At 43.7% G+C, this 21953-nt stretch overlaps 1 protein-coding gene across 2 annotated transcripts in view; it reads left to right on the top strand.

Moving 5' to 3' along the window:
• Positions 1-21732, top strand: part of TUBGCP3 (tubulin gamma complex associated protein 3) — a 94920-nt gene extending 73188 nt beyond the window's left edge. Inside the window, exons 18-22 of one of the 2 annotated variants that reach the window (XM_009192254.3) lie at positions 3744-3832; positions 4323-4454; positions 9248-9388; positions 17383-17499; positions 20589-21732. In XM_009192254.3, coding sequence (XP_009190518.1) covers positions 3744-3832; positions 4323-4454; positions 9248-9388; positions 17383-17499; positions 20589-20747 — 638 coding nt within the window. In that variant the 3' untranslated portion in view covers positions 20748-21732. 2 annotated transcript variants of the gene reach the window in all.
• Positions 21733-21953: the final 221 nt, after the last annotated feature.

Genomic DNA, 21953 nt, shown 5'->3' with positions numbered 1-21953 from the left:
GTTTGTTGGGAGGCTGTTTAAAATGCCCATATGGAGAAGGAAGTGGAGGCTGAAAATCACAGAGGAGGAACAGATGGATTCAGAGTAAGGGGTTCGGGTTAGCCTTTAAGGAGGGAGAGGTTAGCATGCTAGGAGGGAGAGGCGGGCTTGGAGTGACTGGGGGCACGAGGGATGCAGGCAGAGCTGAGGCCAAGACAGCGAAGCAGTGCAAACCTGGTGGAGCCAGGGCTGCGGGATGGTGAGGCTGGGAGTGAGGGAGAGAAGGGGAAGGCCCCAGGCAGCACTGGGATGGGCTGGGGTGGGATGTCAGGAGTTTAGGTGGCACTGAGCATTGCATGACAGTGTTGTTTGGTAGATGTGTTTGTTCTGTTTTATGGCCATTCAGTAGCATTTTTATTTCCCAGTGTGACATTAAAGAATCTAGAACATTAATCAGAGAAATTGTACACTCAAGAAAATCAGAGATTCTGAAACAGAATTAGTGATTTAATCACTAATCACTGTGTATCTACTTTCAGATTGATTTGAAGCCAGAGAAAAAATTTCTGGTTTCTTAATAGAGCAACAGTGAAACGTAGAAGATGTTAGCAAAAGCATATTCGTGCCACGAAAAACCGGCATGTTACTCAGATGCTGCTGACTTGACTGACCCTGAAAAGAACTCTGGAGGAAGCCTCAGAAATGCAGGCGGAGCAGAGCAGCATAGCCCTGAGCATTCATGGGACTGAGCTGCTTCTGTCACGCGCGGAGCACCCAGCAGGGGCTAGAAAATGGAGAATAGCCACAAAAAATTTTTATGCTTCTGTAACAAATCTAGAGTCCCTCAGAGAAAGTGCTGATAGTAGCCGGCTTCGCATTTTTAGGTGAAGGTAAACTTTTAGGTGAAGTTTCACCTTTCATTTTTCGATGAAATCTACAGTTTTGTCAGTCGGCTTAAACCTTCTCTGAAAGAGGTCAGGATGGATAAGTATAACCTGGATAGTTGCTTGAAAAGGTAGAAAATAAAACAGATTGTACTCACTGTGCACAGGTGCACAGCTAAATTTTCAGGTCACACTGAGTGTGTACCTGGGAGGGGTCGATGGAGACATCGATGTCAGGGTGAGACCTGCGAGTCGTGGCTTGTGACTTGTAGAATTCGTGACTTTGTTTCCCAATGAAAAGATCCACCAGTTCTGTGATGATATTAACATAAAAATACAAAAACCTTCCACAAGTGGTTTCTAAACTATTTCGTATAACTTTGCTGCACTGGAGAGAAATCGGATCACATCCGAGAAATATCTTGAGGACAAATCTATGTACGCTCTGTGCACCTGTAGAATGTTTTAAATACTCACCGTTCTCCAGGGAAGACTGGCTGTAGATTTTCCGTTATAGTCCAGTGACTTCAGTGGGAGAAGACACAGTCCTCTCATTTGAGCTCTGCGTTAAAACCTAAAATTCAGTGCAAGTGGTGTTTTCCTTAGAATCTTACTGAAACCATAACATGGCTGAACATCACTTAAAACAACACTTTATTATACCCCTTTACATTGAAAAGTAATTGTAGTTCGAGGGGTTTTGAGTATTATTCGATTAGAAATCTTAGACTCTATTTATAGTTTTAGTAGGGAAAAGTACACTTACAATTCTAGGATTTCATATGAACCTCAAAGCTGAACCCTTTCTTCGGATACACATTGACCATATCTATGGGTTGTAGATTCCTAATGGCAAGAAGGATACTTGGGGTATGTGGAGTGCACACTGTGCTGCAGGAACCTCGTGAGTACAGATGCCTGGCAGATATCCCGGGTCTGCAGGAGCCCTGTGAGTACAGATGCTGGGCAGATGTCACAGGTTTGCAGGAAGCCTCGTGAGTACAGATGCTGGGCAGATGTCATAGGTCTGAGGGCAGCTGGGTCTCTTTTGAGGGTGTTAGAGCTGAAAGTGCATCTCATGGCTGTGGACACTATAGTTCACTATGTTTAATTGTCTGTGGGGCCATGTAAGGAGCGGTGAGGATTCTTTGCAGAGTTGTAAACTTCGTAAGTAAATCTTGGATATGCCTCTGGTACATCAGTCATAGCCATTGGCAGGGGAGGCACTTGAGCCCTTGAGTGTGTGTGTTCCCTTGTGAGGCGCTGGGTGGCACATGGATATGGACGAGGGCCCTTTGGAGCTCCTGGTTGGTTGGGTTGCCACCTCCCGCCTGTTCATTGCCTGAGGGACAGTGTGTCATCCCTCTCTTTAAAAAATGAATTTGCTCCTTCTGAAAGGTGCATTGTCTGAGTCTGCCATCAATGATCCCTAACTAAAAATTCTTCTGCCTCTTTGAAAGCAAGTTCTTTTTTTGTCTTTTGAAATTTATTTTTTTAAACATCTTTCTTACTGGCTGCCATCTATTTCATTTAGGTAGGTGCTGGTATATAATGTATATTAATGTCTGCTTTACACCTCTCTGGTTCTCCCTCACCTGAGCCCTCTGTGTTCGAGAATTCTAGCCCCGTGCCGAGGCCCAGGCACCAGGGAGGTGAGGAGTGTCCTCCTCTGCAGTGTGCCCTCCTCCTCTCCCCAGTGCACGGCGCGTCCCTGGAGACCGGGCGCCAGGGTCAGGTGGTGATGCTGCCTGTTAGTGGAATCTGTGCTTTCGGACAGCGTTCATGCAATTCACATACATATTTCATGCTTGTATAAGTTGATCATCTGTTTAAGGATTTACATTTTTATAAGGCTTAGAATTCTGTCTCCTCCTCTCCCACTTTTCTCTACTAACTGGGCTGTCAAGTGTTAAACCAAGACAGCAAAACTGCAAGGTGTCAGTTAATCTTCAACTTACAGAAAGAGTGTTTTTAAAAAGTTTGCATTGCCATTGTTATTTTTACACACCTCTATAAAGAGGCTTAAGTCCCACTACTTCTTTCCTCTCTTGAGAAGAGGCAAGACTGACGTCTCACATAACTGCATGAGTAGCAAGTCTCGATCTCGTTATCGAGGTAACTCATTGAGGGCATTTGAAGCAGTAACAAAACATGTCCAAGCTGACCTGTGCTACAAAGCCTTTTTGTAATCACCTCACTGATGGGCCTAGCTCTGATTTGTAATCACCTCACTGATGGGCCTAGCTCTGATTTGAGCCATCACATACATTAGTGTAACAATATGCTGCCATAGTCTTTGAACAAAAAATTAAAAGTGCGAGCAGAGAACTGTGCTCTGTGGTGACCTTCCAGCCTGGTGATGGTTGTGTGATCTCCTAAAGGATAAAAGGAGAGTCTGAGCTCGTCCCTGACCTCCCTCGAGGCTCCTCTTTCTCACAGGCGTTAAGGCCACAGTCGGTTCCTTAAAGAAATGTCACCTTTATCTCCAAAGAGCAAGGGAATAGTAAATGTTTCACGCACAGCAGGCAGACTAATTGTAAAGGCATGAAGCAGAGCTTCTGTTTATTCAGTGCACTGCATTATTATAAAATAAATGTTTTGTATTTAATTTTTAAATACAATTATATTTTGTTTCATGTATTCCTTATTAGGCTCCTATTAGGTAAAGTAGTATAGTACTACTTGGTTAGATAGCTCAATTCTCGTTTAGTTTGAAATGTTCAGAAATTGGTTATGGAGAGGTTTTTTCCTGTTAAGGGGTCAAGAATTTAAATGACTGATTTTTTGTTTTCAGATAGCTTGCAGGTGGGTAAGGGAGAACAGCACGTTGTCGGTAAGTGTACCTGCAGTGCACCTCTGACGTCAGCTCTTCCCTTGCAGAGTTCTCTGGGGTGCTGCACCAGTGTCATGTTTTGGCCTCTGAGATGGTCCATTTCATTCATCAGATGCAGTATTACATCACATTTGAGGTACACTTCAGTCACTGTGTTGATTTTAGTTTCAATAAGTCATGTCTTGGTATATGTATATGTGGTATATATATATGTTTTACATAGTATATATATATATGTGGGTATATATATGTGTCTGTGTGTTTATGTGTGTGTATATATATATATTTTTTTCTTTTTTTTTTTGAGATGGAGTCTTGCTATTGCCTAGGCTGGAGTGCAATGGCATGATCTCAGCTCACTGCAACCTCCGCCTCCTGGGTTTAAGCGATTCTCCAGCCTCAGACTCCTGAGTAGCTGGGATTACAGGCACCTACCATCACTCCCAGCTGATTTTTGTATTTTTAGTAGAGACAGGGTTTTGCCACGTTGGCCAGGCTGGTTTCGAACTCCTGATCTCAGGTGATCCGCCTGCCTCGGCCTCCCATACGTGATATGTATTTTATGAGTGATGCTACACTGGGAAGAACATGAGCTTATCTAGCATCTTTAAATTGTTGTTTCCCAGGTGCTGGAATGTTCTTGGGATGAGCTTTGGAACAAAGTCCAACAGGCCCAGGATTTGGATCACATCATTGCTGCCCACGAGGTGTTCTTAGACACCATCATCTCCCGCTGCCTGCTGGACGGTGACTCCAGGGTAAGACGCCGACCTGCTTAGAAACAAGAAACCAAAAGAATAATCTTCTTTTCTTGGGTTCTTGTCAAGTGAGGGAATCTTAGAAATCCCCTGATGCAGCCACTTTGGTAATAATTCACATAATTTTATTACAAGTTTAATGTTGAAGATACAGTTTCTGAACAGAACTGGAACAGTAGTGCAGTAGTGCTGAAACAAGAATATACTCTAAACTAGATATAAAAACGGTAGAAAATAATAATGCCTTTTCATTTTCTAGATATAATGATATCCTATTGTGGTATTCAAAAGAGAAAACCGTGAGTTTTGAGGTTAATATCTGAACAAAATAAGCAACACAATATAAGAACAAAACAGGCCAGGCACGGTGGCTCACGCTTGTCATCCCAGCACTTTGGGAGGCCGAGGCGGGTGGATCACCTGAGGTCAGAAGTTCGAGACCAGCCTGGCCAACATGGTGAAACCCTGTCTCTATTAAAAATACGAAAACACTAGCCGGGAGTGGTGGTGTGTGCCTGTAATCCCAGCTACTTGGGAGGCTAAGAGAGGAGAATCACTTGAACCTGGGAGGCAGAGGTTGCAGTGAGCTGAGATCACGCCATTGCACTGCAGCCTGGGCAATAGAGTGAGACTCTGTCTCAAAAAAAAAAAAAAAAAGGAAACGAAACACATGGTAACATGTATGACAGTTTTTGCAAACATTCTTTTCCTTTAGGGTCCATGTTCTGAAAGTTGCACGTTCCATGTGGCAAATCTTCTAGAGTTCTGCTTTTATCCTGAGGTCTGGGGCAAGAAGGAACCACATTGCTTTCACTTGAAGCAAATATATTGTGAAGTAGGGGGCAAATATCAAATGCATTTTGGACATGAACTCCGTGACTTCACAGACGTTTCCGGCTGGCGGAGGCTGCCTCCAGCTGGGCCTGCACTCTCCTCGGGGCCTGTCAGCGGAAAGCACACCACTTCAGGGCCGTTACTTCATCTAAATTTTAGTATATGTAGGTTAACCAGCCATGAATTTCATTATTAAAGAACTATCATGTCAAAAAGTGGTTGAGATCAAAGCTGCTTCTATATGGAATGTTTTACATGTTTTTATAAATATGTGGAAATTATGTCAGAAAAATAATTTAAAATACTTCGAGGATAATTAATAATTAAAGAAATATACATCTTGAGGTTTGAGGCCCTTGAAACCTCTATTACTAACCATGGTGTTGTTATTGGACTAAAACCACAGAAGGTTTCATGGTGACTGCCAGCCATTGCCTCTCTGTATTCAGTAGATGCTGATGAGCATCGTCCGCACACGTTTAGGTCATCAGTGTAACAGCTCTGTGTTCCTAGACTCGTGTGCCATTGGCCAGCATGGCCTGTCTCACAGTGCAGTTGCATGGCAAGACAGACACGGGCTCTGTAGCCAGGTAGACCGAGGGTTGAGTTTCACTTCATAGCTTTTGACTCCAGAGTTCTGTTTTAAAGGGCGTGATCCTAGTCTCTTCAATAGATTTGTAAGAATTATATAATTCAAGTATAATGTTGACCATAGTGACCGGCAGATAGGTGTTAGTTGCTATTTTGTGCCTGGGTATGTGTTTTACAGAGGTGTTTACAGTCACTAGATTTCATGCATTTCAGAAAATGTTTGAACTACTGAGGACTAGACCCATACTGGTATCAGTCCAATTGTGGCAAATAAGTAACACTCCACACAGCTGACAGATAATGTAGGAGATTTAGCCCGCCTACAGGTATGAACATTCTGTATAAGATAAATTGTCATAGCTTTTGCCCCTAGACAGTTTCCACTGATAAGAACCCTATCTGGGGGAGGAAAATCGTCCCATTTGTAGCACAGTGCTCTTGTGAAAGTGGGAAGTGGGGTGTTCGTGTGTGCGTTGCTCCCACCTGACGTCGTTGAAGGAGTCATGCCAGAGGCTTCATGATCGTTTCTGAACTTGCCTTTGCTGATGGCTTTACTCCTAATTTGATGATTTGTTTAAAATGAGGTTTTTTTTTTTTTTTTAATAAAAAGAAACCCAGTATGTAAAGCAGATTAAAACAATCCATTATTGACATAAGTAATTTTAAGTAGAGCATTTTTATTATGTCACTCACTAAGAAAACCAAGACGGTTCTGATACGTGTAATTTTGAAGCTGGACTCTGTGCCTGTTTTTGTGGTTTTTGTTTGTGCATTGTTGAGAGAAATTGTGAATTGGTACCACTGAGGTTGCCAAAGAACGGCCTCCTGCAGGTGCCCTGTGCAGACAGATTGCCAGCAAAGCCCTGCCTGGCAGCCTGAGCTTGAAGTCGATGTCAGTGGGTCACCTTGTAGATAGATTAACTCTTCCAAAGATAATAAATTATTCTTTATTAGACTACATAAAGAAACAAATTAGAGAAATCTTTACTAAAAACAACAGATTAATCCGTCTCTTTTAAGTTGCTTGTTTAAGATCCTGTCAAAAGGACAGAACAGCTTCTAAGATGAGAACGTGTAAGATGGAAGATGTGTTTACCGCATTAATCATGTGGTGGTTTTATGTTAGGAACAGCATCCCTTGATCACATCCTTCTGTCATTTGCCAAATCAGTCCACATTGTTTTTGTTGCCATGTACTTTGGAGACCTGATTTTGCATAAGGGCGTTGTAGTGAGTGAAAGAGAGCATGGGTTGTTCACTGCCCAATACCAAGTTCTCCTGCTTCCGTTTGTTCCAAAACCCAGTCAGCAAATACTCATTTCAGCTTTGTCTCGCTTGAGATCAGACGTTAGTTCAGCTCTGAATGGTGCTGCTGTGACTTACAAATGAATTTTGAACCAAAGCATCGCCAGCCTTTCATAACGGAAAATATTTTTGCAGAATAGTATTAGTCCATTAGACAATGGGTGGTGAGAAGTGGCTTTGCAAATATCTTCATTAACTGTAAAGTTGTGTTAAAAATAGAGTTAACTCAACTTCTTAGTTTCTCCCCAAGTCGACTGTATTGTGTCTTCCCAACCACAGGCTTGGAACCTCTCCTGTTATCTCGGTTTCCTTTATGCTTCTCAAGTACAGTTGTGTCATTTTTCTCCTATAAACTTCTTGCAAATCTTTTGTTACATTATTGCTGCATTTGAGAAATTTGGCTGGTCTGAAATGGTATTGATTTTATTACTTTGATCTCTAAGTTTTCTAGTCTAATATTTTCTTGGCGCATATTTTTTATAAATAAAAACAGTTTTTGTTTCTTTCATTCCACACAGTCTGCCTTTGCTTCTTTTTTACGCTTCAGAGTGTTAGCTAGGCTGACTCTAAGCACAAAGGGAATCCCAGTCTTATTCCTGACGTTAAAGTGATGCTTTGTTGCTTCACCATTGGCTGTTTTGTTTGCAAAGACATTTGATAGGACCTTTGTCAAACTAAGAGGGTTCTGCCCTACTCCTAGTTTGCTTAGATGCTTTATTTAAATTATGAGTGGGTGTTGAATTTTATCACAGTTTTCTTCTGCACTATTGAAATTAATCCCCGCTCTGCCCTCAGACTGTTAGTGTGTTTTTTCAAACCTAAGATGGCAGAGGGTAGAGTTAACCTTTCTCTTCAGTCATAGCACACTGCCATCAGTGGTCCATGAAAAGCCTCTCATATTTTGTTAGGTTTAATTTTATCCTCTGCCCTGCCAATACTCCAATTCCACCCTCCTCTACCCTCTTCCCTGCTGTTTGCATCGGTTTTAATGTGTTTGCTGTATGGCCTTGGGTATATAGATGGTATTTTCTGTGGATACATTTTTAATTTATGTAAATGATTTTGTGCTGTAGATTTCATTGTGTCCTTCCATGCCACACTACAAGAAAGATTAATGAAGTACAGTAGTTGTTTACTGAAGATTACTGTACAGTAGTTATAAGCAATGAACGGGAGATCCCTGCTGTGACATTGATATTTGTTTAAAACATTAGGAGTTTTTTCCTCATATTAAGGTATCCTTTTATTCCTGGTATAAAATATGATACACTTTTTAAAAACCTTGCTGAATTTGCTTTTTATATTTTACTAAGTACTTCTTTTCTCATATTTTTGATTACCTGCTTTTGCTATATCTAAAGAAAAATGGAGATGCTTTCCTATTCTTTTTTTTTTTTTTTTGAGACGGAGTCTTGCTCGTCACCCAGGCTGGAGTGCAGTGGCGCGATCTCGGCTCAGTGCAAGCTCCGCCTCCCGGGTTCATGCCATTCTCCTGCCTCAGCCTCCAGAGTAGCTGGGACTACAGGTGCCCACCACCACGCCCAGCTAATTTTTTGTATTTTTGGTAGAGACGGGGTTTCACCGTGTTAGCCAAGATGGTCTCGATCTCCTGACCTCGTGATCCGCCCACCTCAGCCTCCCAAAGTGCTGGGATTACAGGCGTGAGCCACCGCGCCTGGCTCCTATTCGTTTTTAAGTCTTGAAATAGTTTTACTCATTACTACCTGCTATCTAGCTTTGACATTTGGGCAGAACTTCATTTTTGTAAACTTGTGAGGACTGGAGATGATTTGCAGAGAGCTCCTGGCCCACCGTGGGACTCGGGCAGTCACAGTTGCTCTTGTTACGGGTGCAGGTGCAGGACGGTCTCGTTTTGCTGGTGCCCAGCACAGCACTGCTCAGCCGGAGGGCTCAGGATATGTGTGGCGAGGGAATGAATGAACAGCTAATGAGCACTCTGGGAATTTTAGTTGAAATCTTTTATATCTTTTCACTAAATGTCAATGTTTTAAGAAACTTAGCTTGTTGAGGCTCTATTCATAAAACATTGTCATCTCTTTCAGGCACTCTTAAATCAACTTAGAGCTGTGTTTGATCAAATTATTGAACTTCAGAATGCTCAAGATGCAATATACAGAGCTGCTCTGGAAGAATTGCAGAGACGATTACAGTTTGAAGAGAAAAAGAAACAGCGTGAAATTGAGGTATGGCCTTTACACTTGTGAATTTATCTATTTGAATAATGAACTCCTTGCCACACACGATAATCACCAATGCCAACAAATAACTTACTTGCCAAAATTGTCAGACAGGTTGAGATGTGCCTATACTGCGTTTGAAGTCCCGAGAAATCACTGACAGTTGTAAAGAGAGAGGGGCCACCCTCACTGTCATCATCATCCTGTTTCACAAAATAAAAACAGCAACATTCATGAGAGTCACAAGTCTCCTGCCTGTTTTCATTACTAAGTGCCACAATGCCGACGTCACCTGTCGGAGTCTCCACAGCCGCCTCCACTCTGCATTGCTCTGGTGTTTGAAGCTTGTGGATCATGCACCATGCTGCATTTTGCAAACGTGTGCATCTACAGATGCTCCTCAACTTACAGCAGGCTTATGTCCCAATAAGCACCTTCTACATTGAAAGTGCATTTAATATAGATGGAGCATCCCTAATCTGAAACGTGAGAAGCTCCTAAACCTGAAACTTTTTCATTTCTGACATGACGTCACAAGTGGGAAATTACACACCTGACTCCTTTGCTTTCTGATGGCTTATTGCACGCAAACTTTGTTTCCTGCAGAAAATTATAAAAAATATATAAATTTACCTTCAGGCTACTTTGTATTTAAGGTGTGTATGAAGCATGAATGAATTTCATGTGTAGACTTGCGTCCCCTCTCCAAGACATCTCATTGTGTATATACAAATACTGCAAAATCTGAAATTCAAAATACTTCTGGTCCCAGGCATTTCAGATAAAGGATACTCAACCTGTACCCCGATAAACCCATCGTTAAAGTAAAAAAAATCTTAAGTCACACGATCTTAAGTTGGAGACTGTATATGTGTGTTTATATACCTGTAATGTAAGTATATGTGTATATATAATATGTATAGGTATATATGTATGTGTATACGTGTGTGTGTGCATTGCATGTATGTGTGTTTACAGGTACATGCGTGTGTGTGTGTGTACATGTATATGTACATGAACCAAATTTCTGTACTTAAACGGTTATTTTCAGATTTATTAAGCAAGTTTGGCTGTTTATGGGATTTCATTTATTTTCTATGATCTGTATAATCTTTTACTTTTTCAAGATACAGTCATGTGCCACATAAGGTTTTGGTCAATGACAGACTGCATATATGACAGTGGTCCCATAAAATTATAATGCCATATTTTCACTGTACCTTTTCTACGTTTAGATATGTTAGATACACAAATACTTACCATTGTGTTACAGTTGCCTACAGCGTTTAGTATAGTCACACGCTGCCCAGGTTTGCAGCCTGGGAGCATAGGCTGTGCCATATAGCCAGGGTGTCGGCAGCTGCACCACTGAGGTTTGTGTAAGGCACTCAGTGATGTTCACACAGGGACAAAACCACCCAGCGATGCATTTCTCAGCATGTGTCTGTTTTTAATGTCATATGACGGTACTAACTCGTGGGATCGTCAAAGACATTATTCAGTCAGTACAGTTCGGTTAGTTTTACTGTTGAGTATTGTTTCCCTTAAAGCCTGTGTTAGAGGACCACATGTAGCTTAGAGAGTCCTCCACGGGGAGCACAAGTTATTTCTTTGGTGTATTTTGGAAACATTTGTATCGCTGAGGGCTCTCATTATTCAGAGCGGATTTCGGTAGTTCTGGAGTGTCGTCGAGTTGGCACACAGAAGCTCCTGGACCTTGTCCAGGCAACCTTGTGGATAACTTAAAGTCAGACATACTCACGATTCTGCCTAACTCTGTAACTTCCTGGCTTTGTGCCTTTGGGTGGCTCACCTCTCCAAGATGTCGTTTCCTTATCTGTAAAATGGGTGATAAGGAATATGACCTCACAGAGTCACTTACCTGTGTGTGATGATATATGACGCTTGTTTAGTAGCCATTCAATGGATGCTGGCCACTGCCATTTGTAAAACTGCCCGTGTGCCCCAGAGAAGCTTCCATTCTAGAGAATTACTAAACTGTCTAAAAGTCGACCAAAATCAATTCTTCGGATTTTAACCCTGTGCTAATAGCGCATCTGCCGGCCATGTGGGAGTGGAAGGTTCTCTTGGGCACTTAGCTGTCACAGTGAGTGGGACAGATGAGCAGGCCACGTCCACGCTGATTCGGGATATTCCATTCAGACTTCCTTAAAGATACAGGAAGAGACACAAAAGCTAAAACCGTATCCGAGAAGTTATTTAAGTTCAAAAGGCAAGATAATATTCAAAGCCATCATTTCGACCTGAGGTCCCCTGAAAGTTCTGAAGAGATCATGCAAGTCGCTTCCTGGAAAGGTGACAGAGCCCCGGGTGTGTGCTGGGACCGAAGCGGCGCCCACCGGCTGCACCCCCTGGTGCCGCCATGTTCTCCTTGTGCTGCCGTTGGGTGGGGGACTCCAAAGGGTCCTTCTCCTCCTCCTCATGGCTCTTCTGTTTCTTTCCACTTTTCTTCTCACACACTATAAATATCAATTTATAGTGATTTTACAATACAAATGTAGGACTTTTACTTTCATTTTTTATCAATGTATCTTCAATGTTGAAAACCTTGGTTTCTAACATGATCATACTTAATTATTTGCCGTCTTACGATAATGCATCCGTGCTTGCACCCATACATGTGACTGTCTCAGAATGAGAATCCCGATGCTGCCACTGATACGGGAACAGTATAGTTTTGAAAATAGTTTTACTTTTTTTGCATTTTTCTTTTTTGAGGGAAAAAATATTTCTTCTGTTATTCTAATAATTTAAAAAAATTTTTTGCTGAAATTTTTTCCACTAAATAGAAGCATTCAAATTCCATGTGGTGATATCCTTGAAATAGTTTGGCTCCCATAAAGGTCTTCTACCAACTCACTGCACGGTTAGGTTAAGTGGTTTCATTCTGGCTTTTAATTTTTAGGGATTGCTTTTACTTATCAAACAGAATTGAATATAGTTATCTAAGATAGTAACCTGATGCCAAAACAAAGCATCTGGGGAGTTTAGCTTTTGTTGCTCTCTGTGTCCTAGTCTCCCTTGTAAACAAGGATTGGGAAATCCACAGTATTATCACACTGATAGATCAAAACGATAATGTGTTACAAGTTTCAGCTTATTCCAAGCATAGAACCCTCCCTGTTATCATTCTAATAAAAATATTGTAATTCATGCTTATAAACTAAAGTGGAAAAATTATATGATCATCTCAATAGATGGAGAAAATCATTTAATACCAAGTAAAACCCAATAAAAAGGTTTGCATGAATAATCTTATAATAAAACATCATACTTGGGGTGAAATATTGGAAGCACATCCCTGAATGAGACACACACGCTCCTGCACTGATGCTCCCAGCCAGGGCTGCGAGCTGAGAGGAAGTACAGAGAGAAGGAAAGAAAGCTGGCATTTTGTTGTTGTTGTTACAAAAGTCTGTGGTTGTGTAAAATGTCTCTTGCCATGTACAAAAATCAAATCGAAATGGATTAAAGACGTAAATCTAAGATCTCACATTGTGGAACTACTAAAGGCAAACATTGGGGGAAACTAGGACATTGGTCTGGGCAAAGATGTCTTGAGTAATACTCTACGAGCAACGGCAAAAATGGACAAATGGGGTCACATCAAGTTAACAAGCTTCTGCACCCAAAGGAAGCAATCAACAAAGTGAAGAGGCAGCCCAGACAACGGGAGAAAATATCTGCAAACTACCCATTGGCGAGGGATTGATAACCAGAATATATAAGGAGCTCAAACAGCTTAACTGGAAAAAATCTAGTAATTCAGTTAAAAAATGGGCAAAGGATCTGAATGGACGTTTCTTGAAAGAAGACATGCAAATGGCAAACAGGCATCTGAAAAGATGCTCAACATCATGGATTATCAGAGATATGCAGATCAAAACTACAGTGTGCTATCATCTCACCCCAGTTAAAATGGCTTTTATCCAGAAGTCAGGCAAGAACAAATGCTGATGAGGATGTGAAGTAAAGGGAACCCTCGCACACTGCTGAGGGGACGGGAATTAGTCCAGCCACCGTGGACATAAGTTTATAGTCGAGCACACGTATGTCCTTAAGTTACAGAATAAGATCACAGTAGTTAAAAGAGTGGTGTGGGCTCAAGGAAAGACAAGTAAGTGGAACAGGGTAAGGGCCAGAAGCCCACAGGAAGACTTTACTCTGTGGCACGTGGCGCTGAGAGCCATGGGGCCTGGGCCTAATTAGGCAGCATTGGCTAATTTTAAGCAGCTCAAAATATACTATTTTACTCTACTAAGTTTAGATGTTTAATGTTAAAATTTTAAAGGCATACACCAACAAATGTTGGTCAGGATGTGAGACAACTCTTCTGCTGCTGGTTCTGGATAAACTGGAATAACCACTTTGCAATACTGTTAGGCAGTGACCAGTGCTGAACTCAGGACTACTCTGACCCAGCATTCTCTCTCCTAGGTGTAGTGCCCAACAGAAGTGCGTCTCAGGCACACCAGGCCCCATTCCCACAGCCAGAGTGTCTCAGGCACACCAGGCCCCGTTCCCATAGCTAGAGCGTCTCAGGCACACCAGGCCCCGTTCCCATAGCTAGTGCATCTCAGGCACACCAGGCCCCGTTCCCATAGCTAGGGTGTCTCAGGCACACCAGGCCCCATTCCTGTAGCTAGAGTATCTCAGGCACACCAGGCCCGGTTCCCATAGTCAAGGGCTGCCTCTAAGCACACCAGCCCCACCTCTGGAAGCAGAGTTGCCTCAGGCACACCAGGTCCCGCTCCTACAGCCAGGGCGCCCCCAGGCACACCCAGGCCCCATTCCCAGAAGCAGCTGCCTCAGTGCCACCCAGTCTTGCCCCAGCCAGGGCTGCCTCAGGCACACCCAGGCCCTTATTCCCTGGTGAGTTTTAATGCCTCAGGCCACCAGGCCCCGTTCCCATAGCCAGGGCTTCTCCGGGAGGAGAGGTGGTGATTGGAAGGGGCCACAGGAACATCTGGGTGCTGAGTTGCCCTTGCTCTGCATCTGCATGGGGGTGACCTGGGCATATTCATCTTGTGATAAATTATTAAGCTGTTCACGTATGAGTTTTTACACTTTTTTATGTGTGTTATACTACAGTAAAATAGTAAATTTCAAAAATTTGTTTAAAGAAATAAAAGAGGTTGGTGAGGAAAAGATGGAAAGTAAGTACTGTTATTTCTTTATCTTTTGCAACCAAGCATCAAAAGATACTGTTTAAAGCTCATAAATGAAGTAAAACAGGTATACCTGTGTTAAAAGATGTTAGAGATATGAATAGAATGTTTTCTAAAATCAGATGGCAAAAGGAAGGAGGACAATAATTATTATTGCCCAGATTAGAATATTGATACCATCTGAAGAAAAAGATGGAATGTCTTATGAAGTATAGGTAAAAAGGTAACCACTGGGACGCAGTGTCACTGCCTGGCTATTAGAAGAAACACAGGTGATATGGTAGAAGATTACCACCCTCAAACTGGAAAGCGCAGTATAAATATGAAGACAGAACTAAGAGCAGATGTACGTCACGTCGATCAGGGGACTTGGGTTCAAAGCTGCCCAGTAGAGATGGTGTTTGCTTGATGGCCCGGGTGGGGGTGCTGGATGGCTGGTAGCTGAGGGCGGAAGGTCATTATCTGGGCAGACCTACCAACTGGGAAGTTCTGGCCGGGCGCGGTGACTCACGCCTGTAATCCCAGCTCTTAGGGAGGCAGAGGTGGGAGGATCGCTTGAGCCCAGGAGTTGGAGACCTGCCTGGGCAATATAGCAAGACCCTGTTTTCCACACAAAGGCGGGAGGGGGAAGAAGACAAATTGGGAAGTTGTGGCGTAGAACAGAGTGATGTAGACAGTTCAGAAAGAAAACAGTGGACATGAACAAGGCACATAAAGCAAATTAAATTCTTCAAAGCAAAGCAGGTTGTGGTTCAGAGCACAGAACAGTGAACACGGCAGGAAGGGCGCGTTGGAGTGGTGGGAGGAGCAGGGCACAGTGAGGACCACGCAGAGCACAAAACAGTAAACACGGCAGGAAGGGCGCGATGCAGTGATGGGAGGAGCAGGGCACAGTGAGGACCACGCAGAGCAGGCAGTAAGCACGGCAGGAAGGGCGCGTTGGAGTGATGGGAGGAGCAGGGCACAGTGAGGACCACGCAGAGCAGGCAGTAAACACGGCAGGAAGGGCGCGTTGGAGTGATGGGAGGAACAGGGCACAGTGAGGACCACGCAGAGCAGGCTTCCTGCAAGGCCCAGGTCACGCCGTATCAGTACTCACTTAGAAAACCACCAGCAAACAGGGAGAAATGGGTCAAAACACATGGATATTAGACAAATAATCAGTTTCTTACAGACTATGGAAGATAAAATGCACATAAATAAGAAAATATGAAAATTCATAACTGCCTGTATTAATAAATTGGAGAGAAAGTAAATAAACATCCCACTCAAAAAGTTGGAAAAGCAGGAATGAAACCTAAAGAAAAAGCCAAAGGACATAATTGGTAAAGATGAAAGTGAAAATTAGTGAATCAGAAAACAAGTTAATAAAGTCCAAGAGCTGGGCCTTTTTGGGGGCCAAGGAGTGGAGGGAAATTAAGCCATGAAGGAATCTGAGAGGTAGTGGGAGGAGAAGGCACAAACTTACAAAACAAGTGAAAAGAACATACTCTTTTGCTCAGCTCTGTGGAAAAAATCTACTTGAAGGAAATCATTTTCCATAGGTTTCCGAAATTGGCCCCATGAGAGAAGGGAAATTGTAAGCGGGACAAATACTAAAGAAGAAACAAAGCCGTCGAAGGGCTCCCACCAAAAAGCATCAGGTCAGCCGTGCTGAGAAAGCCTCCCAAACGCACCAGTGGTCAGCTTTGTGCTCTGTGAATTGTTCCAAGTCAGAAAAGGAGAGTTTCTAACTTGTGTAGGAAGCATCACGAGGCTGATGCCCTATCTGAGAAAAAACAAATCTGGGTTATAAATATTGATGGCGAAATTTCACATAAAATATAATTGAAAAATGGCTAGCAGAATTTAAAAGCGTAATTTGCGAAGACTAGGATTTATTTCAGGAATGTGTAGGTTTGGGAAATCCAGTAGTATAATTCACCGTATTTGACAAGCGAATTAAATCATGGCTGGGAGCGGTGGCTCCTGCCTGTAATCCCTGCACTTTGGGAGGCCGAGGCGGGCAGATCACCTGAGGTCAGGAGTTCGAGACAAGCCTGGTCAACATGGTGAAACCCCGTCTCTACTAAAAATACAAAATTAGCCCGGCATGGTGGTTCATGCCTATAATCCCAGCTACTCGGGAGGCTGAGGCAGAAGAATCACTTGAACCCAGGAGGCTGAGGTTGCAGTGAGCCGAGGTCACGCCATTGCATTCCAGCCTGGGAGAGTGAAACTCCATCTCAAAAAAAGAGAAAAAAAAAAATTCCTATATATGCTGTCTGAGAAGACATTTAGTCAAATTCATCATTGATTGAAAATGATCTTAAAAATAGAAATAAATGGGTATATCTCCAGTACTGAAAAATACATCATGGTTAGGGAACTAGAAGCATTCTCATTAAAGTCAAGATCATAGTTTAAAGGGTGCGGACACTTTGAGCCAGCTGGTTCCACTTTCACACATACTGTCTTTGTTGTATAAAAACGTGTACAGCACAAGGGAAGGATAGAAGGCTGTTTACATCACACTAAATGAGATGAACGATATACATTGTTACACGTTATACAATGTGATATTAAAAACAACAGAGGCAGTTCTCTGCGCTCAAATGTGTTCATATGAAATATTTTCAAGATACATTGTTAACTGGAAAAAGTAAACTGGAGAGCAGTCTGGCATCAGAAAATGATTGTGAAAGTATTGAACGGTACAGAGAGGCATAAAAAGCAGACACGTCCCGCTCCTCACATACCTGTTTTCAGCCCTACTCTGTAATCTGTTTTCCATCGTGATTTTACTTACGTTTGGTACTTTTGATGCTCCAGGGCCAGTGGGGAGTGACGGCAGCAGAGGAAGAGGAGGAAAATAAGAGGATTGGAGAATTTAAAGAATCTATACCGAAAATGTGCTCACAGTTGCGAATATTGACCCATTTCTACCAGGTGTGTATGAGGAGTGGCTCTTCACACCACTCTGCCCATGTTCTGTTCCTGACACTTGCTTTCACAGTGACGAGAGCTGAGTCAGCCCTGTCAGTCTGGCACTTACTTGTGTAGGTTTGAGTAGCACCCATGGTGGACCCTGTGACCCTCTGGGGGACTCAGGTATACCTGGGCTCCGGGCATTGCCATTGTGCCGCCAGTGAGAACCCTGGTCAAAGGGTGGCCCCTGTGCTCCCCCGTGGTGGGTGCGGGGACCCGGGGGTAGCTCCTGTGCTCCCCCGTGGTGGGTGTGGGGACTTGGGGGTGGCCCCTGCACTCCTCTGGTGGGATGTGAGGACCCAGGGGTAGCCCCTGCGCTCCCCCGTGGTGGGGTGTGGGGACCCGGGGGTGGCCCCTGCGCTCCCCCGTGGTGGGGTGTGGGGACCCGGGGGTGGCCCCTGTGCTCCCCCATGGTGGGTGTGGGGACCTGGGGGTGGCCCCTGCGCTCCCCTGTGGTGGGGTGTGGGGACCCGGGGGTAGCTGCTGTGCTCCCCTGTGATGGGTGTGGGGACCTGGGGTGGCCCCTGTGCTCCCCCATGGTGGGGTGGCCCTGGCGCTTCCCTGTGGTGGGATGTGGGGACCCAGGGGTAGCTCCTGTGCTCCCCCATGGTGGGTGTGGGGACTCGGGGGTGGCCCCTGTGGTCCCCTGTGGTGGGACTGTGGGGACCTGCAGGCGTCTCTGCAGCCTTCACTTGGGCTTTTCTGTGACTCCCAATGGGGACTGTCCCTGAGGCAGCTGCCCAGCCTGGGTGAGGGGCCGGGCAGCCAGCAGACGTTGTAGAGACCCCAGAAGGCCGGGGACGGCTGCTCTGCACGTCTGTACCTCTGCTTTTGCCTTCATGTATGGGTCCAGTTTCTCATTTCTTCCATTTCTCAGTGTGATCTTAGAAGTAGAGATGAAGAGATTTCATGAAAAATATTTGTTTAGTCGCTGATCAGTAGTTGTGGAGCATCAGTCCTCCAGCCCTCCGACATCGTGGGTTTGTGTGCTGGTGCCTTCATGTGGTTCAGAATTGAAAGTGAGACCTCACTCGCTCTGTTCTGTGGCATCTAGTTTGTTTCCCAGGTCCTCATATCTTTTTTTTTTTTTGAGACCAAGTCTCGCTCTGTCATCCAGGCTGCAGTGCAGTGGTGTGATCTTGGCTCACTGCAACCCCCACCTGGTGGGTTCAAACAATTCTACTACCTCAGCCTCCCGAGTAGCTGGGATTACAAGCATGCACCACCACACCCAGCTAATTGTTATATTTTTAGTAGAGACAGGGTTTCACCATGTTGGCCCGACTGGTCTTGAACTCCTGACCTCAAGTGATCCACCTGCCTCAGCCTCCCAAAGTGCTGGGATTACAGGCATGAGCCACCATGCCTGGCCCTCATACTTTTTAAATATTCATTTTTCTTCAAGATAACTAAGAAGGAACATTGTCCCTTTTACAAGGGGTCTTACTCTGGCCTTGGCCTACTTTTTGCATTCTTGTTGAAGTTTCATAAAAGGGGATAGTGACTGGCAGTCATGCTCTGTGCACAGGCATCCCTATTGAATGGTGTTTGGACACGATGCCTTCTTGAACTCATGTTATTTGTACAGTATGTATTCCTGTTTCTTAAAAATGGGCACCTACTGGTTAGGTCCATACAACTCACTGACATCAGGCAGACAAATCCTTTGTGTGGCTACAAGGGAGCAGCGTGGAATTGTGAAGATTTGTCTGTGCTTATTTCTGAGAGAGACAACGATGTTCTTGTTCATGGTTCCACATTTTCCTGAGGGAGTTAATACATTTTTAAAAAGTAATTTTGATCACCGTAATCCCAGTTTTGCTCAAATTACAGTCTTAAATCTGAATGGTAATGATTTACAAAGAAGATTCTTTTCTGTAACAGCAGAAGTCTGTCTCTGCTCTCTGTGGTGGTGCCGGAGACAGCAGGGGGTTACTGCCATTGACTGGGAAAGAACATCCAGTCTCAAACCTGTGAAGAAATATTCTTAGATTTCCTTTTAGTCAGTTTCACAGATCGTTGTATTTCGATTTCATCACATCATCACGAAACAGGAAGTCACTGTCTATATTTTGGCAATATAACTTCTTAGGAGTGTTCTCCCCTCACCTAAAAAGGCAGTGATTCACACACACACACACGCATGCACGCGCGCGCACACACACACAGTGTTTGCCTGATCAGAGGTGAAGTTACTTTATCAACACACTAGAGCCTGTGCCCAGACCTGCCTGTGAGCTTTGGCATTCGTGTTTCTGACTAGAAGCTGGGAAGGGGCAGCGATAGCTGGTGAAGACTTGGGTGGGGCTTGGTGAGGGCACGGTGCCTCAGTGACTTTTTCTCTGCAGATGAGGCCTTTCCAGGCCAGTAGCTCTTGAACAGATCAGCACCCCGTGGCATGGAGCAGGCTCCGGCACTGGGCAGGCATGGGCCTGTACTCAGTACGCAAGTCTTTCAGCCTGAAATAGAAGCAGCCGGTCCTTTCGTCTAATCAGAGTTAGGGGGAACTTCTGTCACATCTTTACAAACGCCCTTCAGTAACAGGATGGTAGTGACACCAGTGCCCATGAAGAGGGCGGCTGCAGCCTCACTTACAGCAGCTAGACCCACAGACCTAACCGATGCTCTCAATTTGTTCTCCAGCGAGGGCTCCAGGACGAAATCCTCTTTTGTGAGTCATGTGAAAGATGAACTGTGTGGCACTGAGTTCTGCATTCAAAATGAATAGAATGTTCTAACATCTGTTACTTTGCTGTTTTGCTTATTCTCGTGGAACTTAAGAACAAAGTGAAAAAACCTATTGGTTAGTTGTTTTCAAATAAAATGTATTCTTCACTAATTTGTCCTTGTGAAAGGGCGCCTGTTCCTAATGCAGATGCACTGACCAGCAGCCCTCGCTCCCTGGACACCTGCCCTGGTGGGCATTTACTAAGGGCCTGTTGATCTGGAAGGAAAAACAGACCCAACCCAAAGGGGATTAAGGTCTGGGGAATACATTTGTGGGTCGTTCTTTCCTGAAACAATATTTCACTCCTTTTGCTTCTTTTCAGGGTATCGTACAGCAGTTTTTGGTGTTACTGACGACCAGCTCTGATGAAAGTCTTCGGTTTCTTAGCTTCAGGCTGGACTTCAATGAGCATTACAAAGCCAGGGAGCCTAGGCTCCGCGTGTCTCTGGGTACCAGGGGGCGGCGCAGCTCCCACACGTGAAGCTCGCGGTCCTCGCAGGGAGCTGCAGATGATGTTCCTTGCACCGCTAGACACAAAATTCCCATCGACGTCGTCCAGGACCTGCACGCTGCGGGTGTCCTGCCCTTCTGCCCACGAGTGCGCCATGTTTCAGTGGAGCGGCGTGCGGGAGAAGCCACGCGTGTTTCTCACGTCGGAGTCGAATGCATTTGTAAATCACTAAGTCAAGTAGGCTGGCTGCCCTGTTCACATTTGTCTCTAAAAGTCTTCATCGCTAAAAGATACCATAATTTGCTGAGGCTTCTTAAGCTTTCTATGTTATACTTTATATTTGTCACTTTAAAAAATCCATTTCTTTTAGAAAAAATTAGGGTGATAGCATATTCATTAGTTAAGATGGTAACGTCATTACTATTTTTTTAACATCCTCTTTAGAGGTAATTTTTGTTAACATAACCAAAAATTAAATTGAAACAAAATGTCCCAACTAAGAACATATATAGAGCATTTTATTTTTTTTGAGTGTTGTAAAATATTAGCCTCTGTGAGATCCTTTGTATCTTAATGCATTACCTTTACACATATTTATTCTTATTTTCTCTCCTTCCAGAGTTTACATTTTTATATTTAATTTACTATTTCAGATTTTTAAAATAGTATAGAAAAAAGTAGGAGTGATAGAGAACAAAAATACTGTTACACAGTGCAACCCAAATACCGTGAATGCGTCAGCTAAAGCAGCGTGTACATAGGAATGATGAGAAAAAGTTAATGGAGTATTTTATTTTCAAAGTCCCTGATAAGCATTGGAAAGAAATCGACATGGATAATGAAGATTTCCTTTTTCCTTGCCTATTTTTTCATTGTAAATATTTATATACTACTGACCAAGATGTTGGGGTGGGGGGGATTGTTTTTTGTAAAAATGTCATTATCAGGTCACATAAATCTGCCTTTATGTTGCATAAGTGAAAATTTAGAAAATTAAAAGCAATTATCTTTCAGATGCATTCGTTATTTCTTGAATAGTTAAGGAAGGGACAGTTTACTTGCTGGATTTGAGGGTTGATAGGATTTGATTTAATATACTACAGCATATGAATTATTTAATAAACGAAACCAGGAAATTAGACTTTGCATGACTTTCGGTGTAGAAGCGAAGGCAGTGCCACCACTCAGGCCTCAGGAGCTTCACACCTCTGACTCCTTTAGGTATGAATTCCATTT

Source organism: Papio anubis, chromosome 15 (assembly GCF_008728515.1).
Source record: "Papio anubis isolate 15944 chromosome 15, Panubis1.0, whole genome shotgun sequence".
Taxonomy (NCBI): Eukaryota; Metazoa; Chordata; class Mammalia; order Primates; family Cercopithecidae; genus Papio; species Papio anubis.
The sequence above is the reverse complement of the archived record's forward strand: the minus strand, read 5'-3'. Positions and strand labels throughout refer to the sequence as shown.